Source organism: Pseudophryne corroboree, chromosome 1 (genome assembly GCF_028390025.1).
Source record: "Pseudophryne corroboree isolate aPseCor3 chromosome 1, aPseCor3.hap2, whole genome shotgun sequence".
Taxonomy (NCBI): domain Eukaryota; kingdom Metazoa; phylum Chordata; class Amphibia; order Anura; family Myobatrachidae; genus Pseudophryne; species Pseudophryne corroboree.
This window is the reverse complement of record NC_086444.1, coordinates 710,516,273-710,537,233: the sequence shown is the minus strand read 5'-3', so window position 1 is coordinate 710,537,233 and position 20,961 is coordinate 710,516,273. Positions and strand designations below refer to the sequence as shown.

The 20,961-nt window shown below is 44.2% G+C and overlaps 1 protein-coding gene across 8 annotated transcripts in view; it reads left to right on the top strand.

Moving 5' to 3' along the window:
* The window catches only part of ADGRL3 (adhesion G protein-coupled receptor L3), a 1,270,535-nt gene that overhangs the window by 776,588 nt on the left and 472,986 nt on the right, over positions 1-20,961 (top strand). For all 8 annotated transcript variants that reach the window (XM_063914936.1, XM_063914945.1, XM_063914955.1 and 5 more), the window contains exon 13: positions 7,440-7,648. In XM_063914936.1, coding sequence (XP_063771006.1) covers positions 7,440-7,648 — 209 coding nt within the window. The remainder of the gene's footprint in view (positions 1-7,439; positions 7,649-20,961) is intronic.

Sequence of the window (20,961 nt, the reverse complement as noted above, 5' to 3'; positions counted from 1 at the left end):
CACTGACCTCTCAAATATCTTTAAGGATCATTTTAAACAGTTACTGTTTACACTTCGCTCTGAATTCAGAGACTGGGGTACCAAAGGGCTCTTGTGGTTCGGTAGACTTAGTGTGGTTAAAATGAATGTGCATCCTTGGGTTCTATATCACCTTCAAACCTTACAGATGTGTCCACTTACATCTAGCCTCCTGGCACATTAAACAGCCCTTCTAGTCACACCATGCCGTGACTTGAATCGGCAGTGCCGAGCATCTTTTCATGCAACTTTTTCAAGTTAAATGCATCTTATTCACAAAACATGCTGATTAAAATGATATACAGCATGCCTATATAATGTGTGCGACTCCTGCTGTATCTGCATAAGAAATGTTATGTTACAGTGTTTTACGAACCATTTCATATGCAGATACAGCTGTGGTCGTACACAGAATATAGGCATACTGCATATCATTTCAATCAGCAGAGTCTGCTTGTGCATCCTATTTACATAGCGGTGCGAATAAGACGCATTTTGGCACAAAAGACACCCGATGCTATCGGAGTTGCACGGGACCTGTCAGCTCACCCACGTCACTCATTTCCCACTGATTGGAGTATTGAGGCTAGATGTATGAGGACACATCTGTACCTATACAGTTCTCCAAAGTTTGGTTTCATGATTTACACATTATTGGGGCTAATACAGACTGGATCACTGCAGCGGCAGCAGTTGCAGTCTGAATCCTTTTGTGGAGTGCGCTCGATCACCGGAAGTTTCAGTGAGATGCTAAAAAGCATCTCAGGGCTGCGATCGCCTCTGCCTGATTAACAGGCAGAGGCGGTCGCAGGACGGGAGGGGTCGTGCCAACAGCGTTAGTTCGCCGTTGGCGGAGCACAGTCCGGACAATGGAGGCATGTCCGGACCGTTGGGGTGGCGGGCCGTGGCGGCTGCGGGACACGCAGTCGCTGAAACGCGGGCGCTGGCAGGGAGCTACTCGCCAGGTACAAAAGCGCTTTTGTACCTATGCGGGGGGGGGGGGGGGTAGGGCCTTACATGCGGGGCCTGTCAGAGTAAATGATCGTAGATGTGCTAAATTTAGCACATCTATGATCAGATCTGAAGATCTGAATTGTCAGAGACTTTGTATGGGGGAATAAGAAACCACGATTTCAGCACGCTATCCTCTTAAGTCCCAGACGCATGCGGGGAATTAATTTGCCACACTTCTCGGTTTACTAATGACTGAAATAAAACAGTGGGTTCACACAGTACTCCTAGACCAAAGTTCCTGTTGTCTCTCATCCTACCATTGGCTCCACTTTGGCTCACTGGAACAGGTTGCAGAAACTATCATGTGTATCCTCTAAATTCTCCCACTTGACCCCTCTGTTTAATAACCCTGATTTTCCCCCAGGTGTCATTAATTCCACTTTTACTACATGGATGCAACATGGGCTGCAGCAAGTTGGCTAGCTGTTGGATGTGGGGTTCCTTTCTTGCTCTGCAGGCTAAATGGGATCTCCCCCGTCTGAGATTTGGAGCTACAGTATTTACAACTAAAGCATTTCCTGCATAGAGGGGAAGTGCGTGCAGCTTCTGTCAGGCCTCTGACTCCTTTTGAGAACTTGTGTCTGGCTCCTTTACGCCCGGTGAATTTCTCTCAAGGGGGTTATGGACTTCTGATTGAACATATGTACTCTGCACTACCTAATTACGCCAAAAATTGGGAATGTGACCTACAGCTTGATTTAGCAGATATACAGGTTGAGTATCCATTATCCAAAATTCAAAATCCCACATTTTTGGGCCCCCTACTGAGATAATGACATATATATGATATATTACGTGTATATATATATATATATATATATATATATATATATATATGTTATTATCTCAGTAGGGGAACCAAAAATGTGTGTTTTTGAATTTTTGGGTAAGGGATACTCAACCTATAGTAACATAGTCAATGATTTTGAAAAGAGGCAAAATGGCAATCGGGTTCGACCTATATTCTGTATTAAGCTGTGCACCTTATAATGTACCTGCTGAAGTAATGGTTTATTACCAATTAACAACTACTGTATAATTCATATCACTCCCAGATAATTAATGTCAATATATTAAATGCTGTAGCCTTGGATACTTTTTTCAGTTAGAAATTTGTCCAGTCCGTTTTTAAATGCATTTACAGAGTCCGCCATTATTACCTTCTCTGTCAGGGAGTTCCAAATCTTTATTGCCCTTACTGTGAAGAACCCTGTCCTACGTTGTGTACGGAATTTTCTCTCCTCTAGCCTCAGCGAGTGCCCACATGTCCTATACAGAGTTCTTTTATTAAACAAATCCCCTGCTAACTCCTTGTAATGACCCTTTACATATTTGAAGATATTAATAATGTCTCCTCTTATACGCCTTTTTTCTAGTGTATACATATTTAATCTAGTAAGCCTTTCCTCATACTCCAGTGCCTCTAATCCTTTAATCAATTTAGTAGCTCGCCTTTGAACTCTTTCAAGTTCCCTGATATAATTTTTTATAATATGGTACCCAAAATTTAAAACAGTATTCCAGGTGCGGACATACCAATGATTTGTACAACGGCAGGATTACATCCTTGTCCCTGGTCTCAATGCCCTGTTTTAATTACGGAAGCATCTTACTTGCCTTCTTTGCTGCATTTTGACATTGTGTACTGTTATTAAGCCTATTATCTATGAGCACCCCTAAATCTTTTTCTACTACTGTTACCCCTATATTTTCCCCATTTAACGTGTAGGATGCAAGTTTGTTTTTTATCCCAAAATGCATAACTTTGCATTTTTCTATATTGAACCTCATTCTCCATTTAGACGCCTAGGTTTCAAGTTTAAACAAGTCATTCTGTAGAGACTCCACATCGCTTTCCAAATTAATTACCTTACACAGTTTAGTGTCCTCTGCAAAGATTGACACTGTGCTTTCCAGGCCTATTGCTAGATCATTGATAAATATATTGAACAGTAGCAGGCCGAGTATGGACCCTTGTGGTATTCCGCTGACTACTGGTGCCCAGCTGGAGAATATCCCATTGACCTACTCATTGTACCCTGTTATCCAGCCAGTTACTTATCCATGTACAAATAGTATTTCCTAGGCCAAACTCCCTTAATTTGATGATCAGTCTCCTGTGAGGCACTGTATCGAAGACTTTTGCAAAATCTAAAATGACCACATCCACTGCTTTTCCCTGGTCAAGATTATTGCTCATTTCCTTGTAGAAGCTAATTAAGTTAGTTTGACACGATCTGTCCCTCACAAACCCATGCTGACTCTTGCTAATAATCTTAGTAGTCTGGAGATAATCCTCTATGCTATCCCTCAAAATTCCTTCCAATATTTTACCCACTATAGAGGTTACACTGACCGGTCTGTAGTTGCCAGGATGATTTTTAGTTCCCTTTTTAAATAACGGCACTACCTCAGCTATACGCCAATCCTTCAGTACCATGCCTGATCCAATTGAACTATAGAAAATCAAGTATAAGGGTCTTGCTAGATGTGACCTAAGCTCCATAATAACCCTCGGGTGAAAACCATCTGGGCCAGGTGATTTATTAATCTTTATGTTGCTTAGTCTCTCAAAGACGATAATTTGTCAGTTTTGTTAGCTATTCTGTGCTTGAGACACTGGTCCCCTAACTCTACCTAAGACCTTTCCTGGGGTGCCAAAGAGATGCTGGTGTTGTAATGCAGAATTTGTTCCCCCTACACATTTGGGTGGACTGCTGGCTCCTGCGCATACTTACCAACTCTCCCAGATTCTGCCTGAGACACCCGGTTTCTTAGGTAGTCCCCCACAGTCCCGGAAGAGTAGGCACCCCTCCCGCATTCTACACCCTTCCTAGTGAAGTGGGCAGAATAGGGAGAATAATACTGCGAAATCACGGATATGACGTAGGGGGCGGGGCCTAATGACACTATTATATGCTAATCGTGTCATTTTAGCTCTGTCCCTATGCAAGTATTGCTCAATCGCGGACTTTTCCCGGTGGGTGGGCGGGGCCTAATGACACAATTACCTCAGTCCCGTCCTCATCACTGCCCACTTGCCTCTTCTCTATGGGGCATCTCCCAGAGATGAGATTAGAAATGTGGCAAGTATGCTCCTACGCTCTTTTTGGGACCAGGTGATGTCTATTTCCAAGTCGATGGTGTGTGAAATTACACCTCAATAGTGTAGCAAAAGTGATGATCCGGGTTCACTGGCGATCTGCTTCTCCCCCCACTCTTAAAGAATGGTTCACCTGAATAGACATGAACGTGTCTGTGGAGGACCTCCGAATGACTCTGGAGAGGAATCAGGAATTTACTGCTACTTGGCACCCTTGGCTGGTATTTAAATCCTCACAATTGAAAGGTTCTGGTATGAATGGTCGACCATGTTAAGGTCGACATTCATAAGGTCGACCACTATTGATCGACGTATACATGGTCGACGTGGACTAATAGTTGGCACATGAAAATGTTCGACACGGGACAGGTCGACACATGAAAAGGTTGACATGGATTTTTTCACTGTTTTTGGTGTCTTTTTTCTGTAACATGAACAGGAACCCCAATTAGTGTACCGCATCCCCTTGCATGGCGAGTGCTCTCTCCGCTACCGCTGCGCTCGGCACCACTGCTACTGCTGCACTCGGCACCTCTACCGCTGCGCTTGGTAGTCCACGTGGATGCTAAAGCCTGAAAAAGTAAAAAACGTTAAAAAAAAAAGCCATGTCGACCTTTTCACGTGTCGACCATTTTCATGTGTCGACCATTTGTCTATGTCAACCATATCAATGTCGAACAATAGTGGTCGGCCTAATGACTGTCGACCTTAACATGGTCAACCATCCAAACGGATACCCAATTGCACCTAATGGCTGTTGCTTGAGCTTGGGTTTCTTTTCTTTCTTTTCTCTTCTTCAACAGAGCTTTCACGGCCGCCTCTGTAGAAAGTTGATCTTTCTTGACTATGCTATCTGCCAGCATCCTGAGGCTCCATACTCTTCCCCCTTCATACCCTTTTCTTTCTTCCCTTCTGTCCCATACCCTCCCTTTCTGTGTGATGTTTTTGCTTTGTTCTGATTTTTGCCTTTTCTTACATATGTTGTTTGAATTATATTGGATTACTTTTGGATATTGTTGGTATATTTAAATGTACTTTTATGATTAGTCTGTCATGTGTGGTCCTTTTCATACATTTTGATGTACTGTTTTTCGACTATTTGTCTATTTTGTATTCTATTTTCAAAAATCATGTAAATTTTGCATTCTAAAACTTGAAATTCTGAACCGCAGGAAGATTTGAACAGGGATTCAGTTCAGATTGGATCTCCTTGGGGGATCTGGACTGGGGTTTGGTACGGTTTCAGATGGAACCGAACATCTTGCGTTGAAAACCCGGTTCGGATCTCCCGAGGAATTCTGATCCAAACTGTAGAGGTTATTCAGAATGGAACGCTGCAGCGTTCGCAGTCGGGTCTCTGGTGTGGTGTGTGCACGTGCAGCGCCCGCACTGTGTGTGCGTACACAGTGAGGTTGCGAGTGTGTCGGCGGCTTTAAGAGGCATGTCGGTGGCTTTGGACCATTGCTGGGATGGGCCGCAGCGAAGCGTGACATCACACGCAGCTGCTGCAACCCAAAACATGACGGGTAGCCACCTGCCTCCGCAGCTAGGCTGCGTAGGCAGAGAGCTACTCGCCAGGTGCAAAAGCATTGCCGCCTTGCAATTCTTTCGCACCTCTGCGGTGAGGGGTAGGGCTTGACATGCGGGGTGGACTAGACCTGTGCTGGGCGTCTCCCCGCATGTCAAAGATTGTGATCGTAGATGTGCTGTTTTCAGACCCTGAGACCCAGCTTGGATCTTCCCGCAGTTTGAAGTTCAGATTTAAAGCCAGGTTTTGGATTGCAAAAATTACACTATTTTAGCAGTTTTTATTGATTTTTATAGATTTTTAGCAACAATTATAGATTTATTTATTTTTATCGATTTTAACAGACCCAAAAACCAAATCTGAACCCAAATACTTGAGGGTGGTTTTGCCATAACAAAACACGATAATAACTTAAAGTGAAACCAAAACATGGGGGTCCATGCACATGTCTAGTTGGTAGTTTATCTCTCATTTTATCACTCTCCAAGGCTTAGCACATCTGCCATACAGTATCTACCAATCAGCTACTAACTGTAATTTTACAGGTTGTGTTTGAAAAGTGACAGGTGCTGATTGGTTGGTACTTTAGAGCAGATTTATAAAGCCTGGAGAAGTGATAAAGCATTGATAAATGGAAGGTGATAATACACCAGCCAATCAGCTCCTGTCAATTTACATATTGGAGCTGACTGGCTTGTGCGTTATCACCTTGCACTTATCACTGCTTTATCACTTCTCCAGGCTTAATACATCTGTCCCTTTATCTCCTTCTACTTTATTTCTCTCCAAGCTTTGCTAAATTTCCCCTGAAGTCTGTCTGGATTGGGGCTTGTTCAGTAAAGAGACTGTCACCTCCACCACTCAACCTGCAGTGTTGTCTTCAGGAAGTCTACTTAGTTGAGATGTTAAACAATGATGTAAAATGTCCACCCTATGAAGCATGAATACCCCTGTGCCTGGATATCTAGAGCCACATCTTTATTTATCCCTTTCCAGCATACCTCCCACCATTAGTGCCACTGTAAAGGGGACAGAGCCTCAGAGGAAAGGGGCAGAGCTTCACAGCACTCTTATTTCTGGCACTGTTAATAGATACTGTGCACATTTGCATGGCATCTATTCACCCACTGCAGTGCTTACCTGCTGCTTTCCCCAACTCCGCCACACCACAGGATAGTACGGCCCGCAAGTTGGACAGTTTTAGAAAAACAGGACTGTCCCACTAGTTCTGAGGTAAACTTTCCAGTCTAACGAGTTAAATCATGCCTCCATACTACTGACACTTCATTCAGTACAGAATGAACAGTTTCAATTGTCTGAGCACCTAAATTAACCTAAGTGACAATGGTTATTTTAGTTGGCATGGTATATATTATAGCAGTGCACTACATTATTGCTATGACTCAATAAACCGAAGGCTATATTGGAAATACTACAGTAGTTCAGGACTTCTGTTAAATACACTGGGGTAAATTTACTAAGATGGGAATTGCCCATAGCAACCAATCAGATTCCAGGTATTATCTTCTAGCAGGTACTCGATAAATGAGAAGTAGAATCTGATTGGTTGCTATGTGCAACATCCCATCTTAAATAGAACTCCCATCTTAGTAAATTTACACCAGTAATAATAGAAATACAGTATATGTTACAAAATTAATTACAAACAAATAGAAAATGTTAGGATTTTAACTATTTTCACATGCACACATTTAACAAACATATTACAATTATATTATAGATTTTATGTTATGTTCTCTGTTTTTTATCTTATAGGCGAGATAAGAGTTGCTTTTGTGTTGTACAATAACCTGGGTCGTTACTTGTCCACGGAGAATGCCAGCATAAAACTAGGAATTGAGGCAATGACTACAAATCATACAGTTGTTGTCAATTCACCTGTTATTACTGCAGCAGTCTATAAAGAATCAAGTAGCAAGGTGTATTTAACTGAACCAGTGATGTTTACTGTTAAACATATTGAGGTGAGTGGTCAATTTTTACATAGTTTGTATGAGAAAGAAGTTGATGTAAGTTTCTATTTAATTACAATATAAGATGAACAAACTTAAGTTGTTGCATTCTTGTTACATTCCATTCCATATACATTAATATTTACAGATTTTATATATATATATATATATATATATATATATATATATATATATATACATACATACATTTTTTTTTCTTTTCTTTTTTGATGGAGAGGAGTACTGTGTGTAGGGATTGAAGTGTTCAAATATATTGCTTTTATAAGCTCTAAAAATGGCAGAAAGCTAAGAGTTAATTTTGTCCTCTCAAAGGCAATAGAACAATGCAGCTTATAAATAACTGATTACAAGTTCGATTGATGAGAGTTTTACTTAGAAAAGTACAAGGTATCAAATATACCAAACTTTTGGAACTGGTTATCTCACCTCCACCTGTATGTCACCCTAGATGCTTCCATATAAATATAATAATTGTAGCACTATCCCAGAGGCATTACTTCCAGCAAGCAGTGGCCATCAGCAGGCACAGCCGCTTGCCATAGAAAAGGAGAGTCGGGCAGCCACTACCAGTGGAGATTATTGCAGTGGCCATCTCTCAGCACCAGCCCACGTGGGACCCACCACAGCGCTGGGAGACCAGCATCGCCAGTCCCAGTATGTGAAGTCCAGGATACAGTGCGCAGTGACATTACCCCCTTCCCCCTCCACCGAACAAAAGGCTTATTGGAAAACCTCTGTTGACATTTTTGGAGGAACAGAGAAGTATGGACTTCTGAGGATAATACCCAACAATGGGGGTAATTCCAAGTTGATCGCAGCAGGAAATTTTTTAGCAGTTGGGCAAAACCATGTGCACTTCAGGGGTAGTAGATATAACATGTGCAGAGAGAGTTAGATTTGGGTGGGTTATTTTGTTTCTGTGCAGGGTAAATACTGGCTGCTTTATTTTTACACTGCAATTAAGATTGCAGATTGAGCTCACCACACCCAAATCAAACTCTCTCTGCACATGTTATATCTGCTTCCCCTGCAGTGCACATGGTTTTGCCCAACTGCTAAAAAATTTCCTGCTGCGATCAACTTGGAATTACCCCCCATGTTCCTCCGGACCAAAGCCCTTCCAATCAACCCGATATTTAACAAAACTTCGAGAGAATCTGAAATCCAGAATTCGTTTTACCTCGTATTCCTCTGGGTGATCTACTGAAATGGCAGAATGAGAACTTCTGGATGTAGAAAATTGATTTGAAACCAGGTGTCACATTGAGGTTCTCCAAACCTGCTAACCTCACCTTGCACTATCACTATACCTTATGGCATGTACACGCAGCCCAGATTCCATATGCCCTTCCAATCACGGATTCCGGGTGACAGCAATTCCTGAGATATTGGGGGTAATTCCAAGTTGATCGCAGCAGGATTTTTGTAAGCAATTGGGCAAAACCATGTGCACTGCAGGGGAGGCAGATTTAACATGTGCAGAGAGAGTTAGATTTGGGTGGGGTGAGTTCAATCTGCAATCTAATTTGCAGTGTAAAAATAAAGCAGCCAGTATTTACCCTGCACAGAAATAAAATAACCCACCCAAATCTAACTCTCTCTGCAAATGTAATATCTGCCCCCCCCCTGCTGTGCACATGGTTTTGCCCAATTGCTATCAAAAATCCTGCTGCGATCAACTTGGAATTACCCCCTTTGCACGGCTCACATGCTGCCATTTTGCCTCTCATCACATGATCATTCTGCTCCAATCCCCGGACCTTGACCTTTAAAATGACCTTTACTGTGGTATGAGCACCCTATTTAAATTCCCCAAGTTCTCTAGCACATTGTCAGTACAACTTGTCTCACCAATAGATTTTGGTTTGTGTTCAGTATCTCCATTTGCTGACTACATCTGCCTGTTACGAAGTGTATGCAAGTACAATTCTAGTGCACTCCTGTGGTGCTCAGTCTTACAATACAAATGTGTGCATGCGCCTTATGTCCCTATTGGAAAATGGGGGGGGGGGGGGGGCACGCTAATTCTCTTTCTGGCACAGGGCACCAAAAAGTCTAGTTACGGCTCTGTTCCAACACTTAATAAAATGTTTAGTGGTGTCACGGTTTGCCAGAGGAAGTGCTAAATGGCAAATAGGCAACTCAGGCACGACAGGATGGATCCCATACTGAATGTAAATAGTTGAATATCCCAAAACCTTCTAATCAAAGTTGGCCAAAAGTAACAGGGAGACCAATAGTCCTGTTTTGCAGAGGCATAAATTCTAATGAACTTCTCGAGTTCCCGGTTTAATTGCTCTGTTTCTCTGTTGCTTTAAGGGTGGTAGGCGGAAGAAAAGCTCAGATTGATACTTAGTGGTCTATTTACTAAGCCTTGGATGGAGATAAAGTGGATGAAGATGAAGTACCAATAATGCAAAATGATATACTTTGCGCTCACTTGATATGGTTATATGTTGCGGGCAGCAATTAGCAGATGAAGCTACCCCTTATAGACTTCAAATATATTACTACATTTGCGATAAGTTCTGCAATTGCGCCTATAATTATTAAATATAGGGGCAAGAAAAAAATGTGGGAGGGGGAAAAAATAGGCCCAGAAGCTGTGCCCTTTCCCCCTCCAAGACCGTGACTGCTCCCCAGCGCCTCTGGCTACCGCAATGCGCTCGTAACAAAGCGCTATCGCGGCCAATGCCGGGTCGCTGGTGAGGACGGTTGGTCCGGAGTCAGCACACTTTGACACCTGTTTCCATCCCCCTGCCAGCAACCATTAGGGGTACCCCTTTTTCACAGACCTTGCAGACATCTTATTTGACAATTTATTTACCTTGCATTGAATTTATAAGCTCTGAACTTTTATTGACACTAATACAAGACTATACCCAAATAATAGAGTGGGGGGACACCACCCTCTAAGTGGACACCATCCAAAATAATTCCTTTTCAATATTGTATTTACCCATTTTTAAGTTTTTTATTTTTCCCCCCTCTCACATTTTTTTCTTGCCCCTATATTTATTAAATATTATTTACTTTTGTCTACTTATTCATTTTTACGTTTCTCGAACAGTAAAGTTTTCTTGCTTTCACTAAATCATTGTTTATCATTATATATCTTACACACTTCAGGCGCAATTGCAGAACTTATCGCAAATGTGAAGAATAAATGTGGTTGTATTTGTATGATGCAACAGGATCTACTGCAAGTATCTGTACAGCTTCAAGAGAGACTTATACCCCTTTCCCACTGAGAAGCACTGGTCGCAGCCGGGAGCCTGACACGTGTGCTACCCGGCTGCGGCCCATGCTCTGCCCCCTTTCCCATTGCACTCACCAACCCGGCATATTGGGACCCTTTTCCACTAGCAAAAAACACAGGTAAATGCGTGCCCCCGTGCATTTACCCGTGTTTTTTGAGCTAGTGGAAAAGGAGTAAAACAAAGAAAAAACCTTGAGTGCAACCGCAAAAAATGACAATGCAGCTGTTGCTAGGAGAGATTGCCAACCATGAGAAGGAATAAACCAATTTATAAAGAAAAGCACCAATATAATAGGGATAAACTAATATGATCAACTTGAGCAAATAATATATAAATTTTTCAATAATGCACTCAAATAATACAATCTGGGTGAATGGGAGTTTTAGGGGTATATTAAATTGAAGTCGGATCCATTCCGACATTCATTTGTCGGAATGGATCCAACCTGGGCTATTCAATGCATTATCAATTCAACTTTAAAAAAGTTGAATTGAGATGCAGAAGGGGTGGGGGAGACGGGGGAGAGCCGCAGGCAGAGTGGGGAGAGCAGCGCTACAGCAGCAGCTACTGTATATAGCCGCTGCTGTAACGCTGCTCTCCCCGTCTATCCCGCGGCTCTCCCCCGTCTCCCCGCCTCGTATGTCTGTCTCTCCCCATCCCTCCTCTCCATGGCCCCGCATCACATCCGCCGCTCACGGCAGCGTCCACCCGGCTCTTGCAAGCGAGGTCTCGCTTGCTGGAGCCGGGTGGACGCTGCTGTGAGCGACGGCTGTGACATCCCCCTGCTCTCCCCTTCTGACTGCCCGCGGCTCTCCCCGTCACTGCTCCCACATCCCTCTCACTTCGACTTTTTTTAAAGTCGTAGGGAGATGGTCGAAAAGGTGGCCAAAACCTGTCGGTTTTGGCCCCGTTTTCGACACAAGCACGTGGATCGGCAGCTATTCGGCCGATCCACGTGCTTTTCAGCAAGTTGAATTTCTCGACTTGTCGAATATATTGAATAGGTTGGAACTCCTTCCGACCTAAAAAAGTTGAAAACTGCCGTTTTTTCGACAGACTGCAGCTTTCGACGTCAATTGAATATACCCCTTAAACTCTTCATGTTGGATCTGGGTAATTCACAAAATCTGGAGTTCCAAATCTCAACTACAGTTGCAGAATGTGCATGTCTTGTTTTCTTCTTCCTTGGAGGGAGCTGATTCCACCAGAATGTGAATAAATCAGGTGAGAGACCACCCTTCCCACATAACAATAAGATGTGATGGTTCCCGACTCAATAACGATAATGCAACACAATTACATATATATATATATATATATATATATATATATAAAATAAATCACTCTGAAGTACCCTTGAAAACTGCTATAAATCACTTGCTAAATATATAGGCAGACAAATAAGAAAAGTCCATTGATAAATATATAGGTGCACAATGTAAATAGAGATAGGCACAAATTAAAGAACAGTATCTATTGATCCACTGGCTGTAATATGTCTGACCTAAAAATTAGCAGTGTCAACTATATTTCTCTTACGTCCTAGAGGATGCTGGGGTCCACATTAGTACCATGGGGTATAGACGGGTCCACAAGGAGCCATTAGCACTTTAAGAGTTTGAGAGTGTGGGCTGGCTCCTCCCTCTATGCCCCTCCTACCAGACTCAGTTTAGAAAATGTGCCCTGAGGAGCCGGTCACAGCTAGGGGAGCTCTCCAGAGTTTCCCTAGAAAAGTTTTATTTAGAGTTTATTATTTTACAGGGAGGCTGCTGGCAACAGCCTCCCTGCTTAGTGGGACTAAGGGGGAAAGTAGTGTCCGCCCTGCGGGGTCTGAGCCACTTACTCCACTGACTGGACACTGAGCTCCTGAGGGGATAGATCGTTCCCCGCCGCAGGGGATCGCTCGCCCCAGCAGCATGCCGCGACACCCTTACAGAGCTGAAGAATCGGTGGCGAGTGAGACACCGACCCCCCTAGCAAGCGGGGGGTCGGTGTGAAGATGGCAGCAGCAGGGTAGGAGCGCAGTATTAACTGCACTCCGGGAGGCTCAGCGGTACATGTTGCGGTGCTGTGAGGGGCGCCCGGAGCCATCGCTACACCCTACACTGGTCCCAAAGCCTGTCGGGGTCCTCGGATCTCAGCCAGCGCTCAATCCTCAGGCCAGTATAATCAGTGGAAGAGCGTGAAGACAGCGCCATTTTGGGGGCGGAGCTTCTCCTCAGAGCGGACCCAGCAGTGTTCAGCGCCATTTTTCTGCCTACACAGAGCTGATCAGGAGAAACAGGTCCCTCCACAGCAACTCCAGCTATCTGTAAACGGTACCAGGGGGTTGTAGAAGGGGGAGAGGCTGCAGTACGATTGTGATCCTATTAAGGTGCACAGTCAGAGCTGACAAGGGGTCTCCCTTTGGTTAGAAGCGCTGTGTGTGGGTTGGCTCCAATCTCTGTGTCTCTCTTGCCATTCTTGGGGGGGGAACTCTATCTGCCCTCGTGTGTGTGTGTGTGTGTGTGTGTGTGTGTGTGTGTGTGTGTGTGTGTGAGAGTGTGTGTGTGTGTGTGTGTGTGTGTGTGTGTGTGTGTGTGTGTGTGTGTGTGTGTGTGTGTGTGTGTGGAGTATTTTGTGGTCTCCTTTAGCTATGTCCAGGGACACTGTGTCATATGCTGCAGAGGATATGTCCTCCCAGGATGATCCCATTCCATGTAATCAAGATAGCACTGGTTTAGCACAGATTCCAGCAAGGAAACCTGAGTGGTTTTCCTCTATCAAATCTTGGATTTCTCAGATTTCAGACAGGGTTGCAAGTAATGAATCTGCAGCCCAGGTATTACAGAACTCTATGGCAGTATGACCCGATTCTGGTACCTCAGGACGCTCCACTATATACCCCCACAAACGTGCGCTTGTTCATGTCATGCAAGATGACACCGATACCGATTCTGACACCACAGACGGTAATGGGGATGTGTTGCGGGGGTCTGCCTCTCTTGCAAAGGGGGTGCAATTGATGATAGAGGCTATCAGGGATGTGTTGAATATTAATGATACCACAACTGAGCAGGTTGAGGAGGCTCTTTTCACTGAAAATAAGAAAGCCTCGCTAACCTTCCCTGCGTCAAAGGTATTAAATGCTATATTTGAGAAAGCAAGGGAAAACCCTGAGAAAAAAATTCCAGATCACTAAAAGGGTCCAGGTGGCATTCCCTTTCCCTGAGGAGGATAGAAAAAAATGGGGAAACCCGCCAATTGTTGACGCATCTGTGTCCAGACTCTCAAAAAAGGTGGTTTTACCTGTTCCGGGATCTACCGCCTTAATTGAGTCGGCTGATCGTAAAATTGATAATACACTTAAATCAATGTACACCGCTTCGGGGGCCATATTACGTCCCACTATTGGTAATGCATGGATTGCAAAAGCTATAGTAAAGTGGTCAGGCACCTTACTTGAGGATTTAGATACGATGGATTAGGGTGATGTTGAATTGTTTTTGCGTAACATTCACGATTCAGCAGGTTTTATGGAAGAAAGACCTGGGTTAAATGGCTGTGGGAATCTCTTCCATGTCTGTTTCAGCTCGTCGGGGACTGTGGCTGCGCCAGTGGTCGGCCGACGCGGAATCCAGGAAAAGTGTGGAGTCCCTACCCTACACTCTTTGGGGAAGCGTTGGATGCGTGGCTATCCACGGCTACAGCGGGTAAGTCTCCGTTTCTTCCCTCAGCTGTACCTGCTCCGAAGAAATCCTTCTCTTCATCAGCATCACAGTCCTTTCAGCCTAACAAACCTAGAAAGGCCAAGCCGTCCAATACCTTCTTTAGGGAAGGTCGAGTTAAATCCAATAAACCTGCTGCTGCAGGTTCCCTGGAACAAGAGCCTGTTTCAGGTACACCAAAGTCCTCAGCATGACGGTGTTCCGTGCGGCCTGGAGGTGGGGCCAGTGGGAGCGAGACTTAGACAGTTCAGTCACGTCTGGCTATCGTCCGGCCTGGATCCCTGGGTGATTTTGTCCCAGGGATACAGGCTAGAATTTCAGAATCTCCCTCCTCACCGATTTTTCAAATCAGGCTTGCCAGTTCTACTGGCAGACAGAACTGTCCTACAAGATGCTGTCCAGAAGTTGGTGGAGGCACAGGTCATTGTGCCAGTTCCTCCTCATTTGCAAACCACAAGTTACTATTCGGACCTTTTCGTGGTACCGAAACCGGATGGTTCGGTCAGGCTCATTCTGAACCTAAAATCACTGAACCACTTTCTAAAGGAGTTCAAGTTCAAAATGGAGTCTCTCCGGGCAGTGATATCAGGTTTGGAAGAGGGGTAATTCCTGGTATCCCTGGATATCAAGGATGCGTACCTCCACATTCCGATTTGGCTGCCGCATCAGTCTTATCTCCGTTTCGCATTACTGGACTGTCATTTCCAGTTCCAGGCCCTGCCATTCGGCCTTTCAACAGCACCAAGGGTGTTCACCAAAGTGATGGCAGAGATGATGATTCTCCTCCGCAAACAAGGGGTGAACATCATTCCATATCTAGATGAACTGCTGATAAAGGCATCGTCCAAGGAGAAGCTGTTGCAGTCCATTGTTCTCACAACCCACCTACTCAGACTCCACGGTTGGATTCTGAACCTTCCAAAATCACATTTGGAACCAACCCAGACGGTTGTTTTTTCTGGGGATGATCCTTGACACAGAAGTGCAGAGGGTGTTTCTTCCACAGGAAAAGGCGTTGGTGATACAAACAATGGTCCGGGATGTCCTGTAGCCAGCCCGGGTGTCGGTTCATCAATGCATTCGCCTTTTGGGAAAGATGGTGGCCTCTTACGAGGCTCTTCAGTACGGGAGGTTCCATGCTCCGGCCTTCCAACTGGATCTCCTGGACAAGTGGTCAGGGTCTCATCTCCACATGCACCAGAGAATTTGTCTGTCGCCAAAGGCCAGGATTTCACTCCTCTGGTGGCTCTAATTGCCTCACCTTCTGGAGGGCTGCAGGTTCGGGATTCAGGACTGGGTCCTTCTAACCACGGATGCGAGCCTTCGTGGCTGGGGCGCAGTCACTCAAGTGGAAACCTTCCAAGGAAGGTGGTCAAGTCTGGAAGCCAGCCTCCTGGAACTAAGAGCCATCTACAACGGTCTTCTTCAGGTGGCCCATTTTCTAAGAGATCGGGCCATTCAAGTACAGTCGGACAATGTAACGACGGTGGCTTACATAAACTGACAGGGCTGAACGAAGAGCAGAGCTGCAATGTCAGAGGTGACAAGAATCACCCTCTGGGCAGAAAGACACGCTTTGGCACTCTCAGCAATCTTAATTCCGGGAGTGGACAACTGGGAAGCAGACTTCCTCAGCAGACATGATCTCCATCCAGGAGAGTGGGGTCTCCATCAGGAGGTGTTCAAGGAAATAACAGACCTTTTTGGGTTACCCCAAATAGATATGATGTCCTCTCGTCTCAACAAGAAGCTTCAACTCTATTGTTCCAGGTCGAGGGACCCACAAGCAATGGCAGTGGACGCCCTGGTGTCTCTGTGGGTGTTCCAGTTAGTGTACGTGTTTCCACCACTTCCACTCATTCCAAGAGTTGTAAAACTCGTAAGGAGAACAAGAGTTCAAGCGATCTTCATTGCTCCAGAATGGCCAAGGCAGGCTTGATACGCGGACCTTCTGAATCTCTTACAGGAAGAGCCGAGGCCTCTTCCTCTTCGGGAGGACCTGCTGCAGCACGGGCCGTTCGCTTATCAAGACTTACCGCAGCTACGTTTGACGGAATGGAAGTTGAGTGCCTAATACTTGCTCGGAAGGGCATTTTGAAGAAGGTCATTCCTACCCTGACACAGGCTAGGACAGGGGTAACGTCTAAGCATTACCATCGTATTTGGAAGAAATATGTCTCTTGGTGTGAGTCCAAGAAGTTTCCTATGGTGGAGTTTCAACTGGGACGTTTCCTCCTCTTCCTGCAAACAGGTGTGGATATGGGCCTGAGGTTGGGATCTGTGAAGGTCCAGATTTCGGCCCTGTCCATTTTCTTCCAGAAACAATTGGCTGCCCTCCCTGAGGTTCAGACCTTTTTGAAGGGAGTTCTGCACATTCAACCTCCCTTTGTACCGCCTACGGGCGCCTTGGGACCTTAACGTGGTGTTGCAGTTCCTCCAGTCGGACTGGTTTGAGCCTCTATTGGAGGTTGAGGTCAAATTTCTTACATGGAAGGTGGTCACGTTGTTGGCCTTGGCTTCTGCTAGACGTGTCTCGGAGTAGGGGCTTTGTCCTGTAAAAGCCCTTGATATTCCACGAAGATAGAGCTGAGCTCCGGACACGTCAGCAGTTTCTTCCAAAGGTTGTGTCGGCATTTCATATCAACCAACCTATTGTGGTGCCAGTGGCTACTGACTCCTCAATTTCTTCAAAGTCCTTTGATGTTGTGAGGACTTTGAAAATCTATGTGAAGAGGACTGCTCTTCACAGGAAATCGGACTCTTTGTTTGTCCTGTATGATCCCAAGAAAATTGGGTGTCCTGCTTCAAAGCAGACTATATCTCGCTGGATCAGGTTCACTATCCAGCATGCTTATTCTACGGCAGGTTTGCCGTGTCCAAAATCTGTTAAGGCCCACTCTACTTGTAAGGTGGGTTCTTCCTGGGCGGCTGCCCGGGGTGTCTCGGCGTTACAACTTTGCAGAGCGGCAACTTGGTCTGGATCGAACACGTTTGCAAAGTTTTACAAGTTCGATACTTTGGCCTCTGATGATCTGAAGTTCAGTCAATCAGTTCTGCAGGAGTCTCCGCGCTCTCCCTCCCGTTCTGGGAGCTTTGGTACATCCCCATGGTACTAATGTACGGGGATCCTCAGCATCCTCTAGGACGTAAGAGAAAATAGGATTTTGGTTACCTACCGGTAAATCCTTTTCTTGTAGTCCGTAGAGGATGATGGGCGCCCGCCCAGCGCTTCGTTTTCCTGCAACCGTTATCTGGTTCAGTACAAGTTTGTTTAGTTAAGTACTGCATTGTTACTTGGTAAGTAATGTTTCAGCAGTTGCTGAGTTTTTCAAGCTTGTTAGCTTGAGGTGCCTTGTATGTGTGAGCTGGTATGAATCTCGCCACTATCTTTGTTAAATCCTTCTCTCGAAGATGTCTGTCTCCTCGGGCACAGTTTCTAGACTGAGTCTGGTAGGAGGGGCATAGAGGGAGGAGCCAGCCCACACTCTCAAACTCTTAAAGTGCCAGTGGCTCCTAGTGGACCCGTCTATAGCCCATGATATTAATGTGGACCCCAGCATCCTCTACGGACTATGAGAAAAGGATTTACCGGTAGGTAACCAAAATCCTATTTTTCCACAAAAAGATGTAAAATAGTTACTGGCTTAAAATAAAAGTACTCCTAACCAAGGGAGTGCAAGCCAAAGGTGGTGACAATGAATAGAATCCCTGCACCTGTCGGCTTCAGGTCCCTAGTCAGGACCAGATTATTATACAGTCAATCCGGAAAGTATTGACAGCGCTTCACTTTTTTCACATTTTGTTATGTTACAGCCTTATTCCAAAATGGAATAAATAATTTTTTCCCCTCACAATTCTATACACAATACCCCATAGTGACAACGTTGCAAATTTATTAAAAATATAAAACTAAGAAATCACATGTACATACAGATCGAGCCGCACACATCTAGACTCCATCGTAGACGTGCACTCTTGGCGAGACTAGGTGATCCAGACCTAGCCCCGCTACAGGAGTGCTCAAAGAGGCTCCCATTAAAGTGAATGGGGCATGTGCGCATCACAGACGCGCGCCCCAGACGCTGCGATGGGCGCGCCGAGGCGGGCTCATCCTGTTTTCACTGATCATCCTTGAGATGTTCCTACAGCTTAATTGGAGTCCACCTGTGGTAAATTCAGATGATTTGGAAAGGCACACACCTGTCTATATAAGGTCCCACGCTTGACAGTGCATAAATTAGTAACAAATAGAAACCAGCTTTGCGCTTCCTCTTTTAGCTTCAGCAGCAGGTCGGCAGCATGTGAAGCACACCCTTTAGGCTTCAAAGTTAGACAATGAAAAAAAAAGAAAAGTATGCTGACAACTCGCGCTGAAGAGTCCTGCAATCCCTTTTTCCACAATAAAGTACTCCACAATAAAGTGTAGATGTATTATTCTTCTGCTGGAAAGGATGTATATGTCCCTAAAATAGCAGTGTTCTTGTATCTCCTTATCAAAAAGACACATTAACTTTTTGTCTCGAGTGTACATCAATGTATCGTTATAGTGGAATGGGACCTTAATTTCAGACACTCCCCAAGGATTCATAAGAAACACACTTACATGTTAGTTCTTTCTCGTTTGCCCTTCAAGGTTTCTTTCTATCCTCTCCAGGAATATATGCACATGAATCTATAATTACGGCCGACCACTGAAGGGGAATTAAATCTCCCGGTATTCCTTCAGTAATGTCATAGTCCTGAAGAATAACTGAACTCCTACTCAGAAGGGATCAGTACTTGTTTCTATATATGAAATCGAGAGTTTATACCCCAAATATTGAATGCGCCACCGCCCTAAATAATGGACTATGACATTACTGAAGGAATACCGGGAGATTTAATTCCCCTTCAGTGGTCGGTCGTTAATAAGAGTTCTGATGGGTGTATTTTAGTCATGGGACGTTAATTTCCCTTCAGCGGCCGGCCGGGATTACCCCATTGGTATATATTTTTTTGTCATGTAAGAAGAGATATAACAGATCGATAAATAAAATAGATACTCCCTTTTTATGAATGCTCCATGACTTTTTTTGTTAATAAGGTTGTGTAAAGTATTGTATATTTTTAAAAGGGAGAGCATTTCATGGTAGTGGAGGACGGAGTTTAAAGCCTGAGGTTATTCACCAGGCTCCTCTATTTTGCAATACCGTATGAAAGATTACAACTAAATGTTACAGTTATTATTGCTGGGACACATTGTATGAAAAGTTTCAGTTTGGAAGAAAATGTATAATTTACGATTTGAGAGATGGCGCATTTAACTGATGGGAGTATTTTAAGAGCTTAATCTTTTTTTCCCTAACACTGGATAACATTATTATTAATAACTGAGGGTCAATTCCCTCTAGTTTCATCTTTAGTAGGAAAAATTTGACTTTGTTTGAGAGGGAGGTGTGTTATCCTCCAGCATAATTGCTTTCACTGAAGGGACTTTATGGGTTTAATTCTCCTTCGGTGTTAAGACGCCCTTACAGAGCCCCGATATGTATTTTGGAACCATGTGACGTTAACTCCATATGTAAGGAGAGTTCTAACAGTCCGATAAATTAAATGAGTTGGTCCCTTCTGGTGTATGTGCTATAACTCCTCCACCAAAATGTTTACTAAAGTTTTGTATTAAATGGGCTGTAATTTCTATCAGGATGTGCACTTTTTACTAATGTGAGACAGAATTCAAAGCCCGTAGTTATTACCCAACCCGCTCCGTTTTACAAAACGGAACGGAATGTTTGGGATTTATGTTGCACAGTGACATTTTTATTTTTAATTGCTTTTCAATAAAAGTTTTTTTATATTAATTTAGAGCACGACTATGATTGTAATAACAGGGCTTTGAACAATGGCCAGATAGGGCATTTAAATGAATCTGCTTTAGGTGTGTATACCTTGATGTGACTGGAGGTTTAAGATCATGTGATATCAAGACATGGGGATAAAATCCTTGGATAAGCAACCAGACGGCACTTCTTGACAAAGGAGAGAGGATCAAAGAAACGCATTGAAGCCGTCATTCATTAAGCCGGGCAGCCACTCAGAAGGATCAGGACTTTTTTCCATCACCAACACTGTTTTGACCGAGACTGCAGTCGGGTTCAGTGTGTGAGTCCATACCGACAACAGATCCTTATTTTTGGTGATATCTGGCATCTTTTTACCTTTTTATGTAATGTTTTATTGTGGATTTTTTTACTGTGTTGTGGATTAATTGAGGAATTATTAAAAAACATTTTTTACTCACCTGACGGATTCATGTGCATATATTCCTGGAGAGGATAGAAAGAAACCTTGAAGGGCA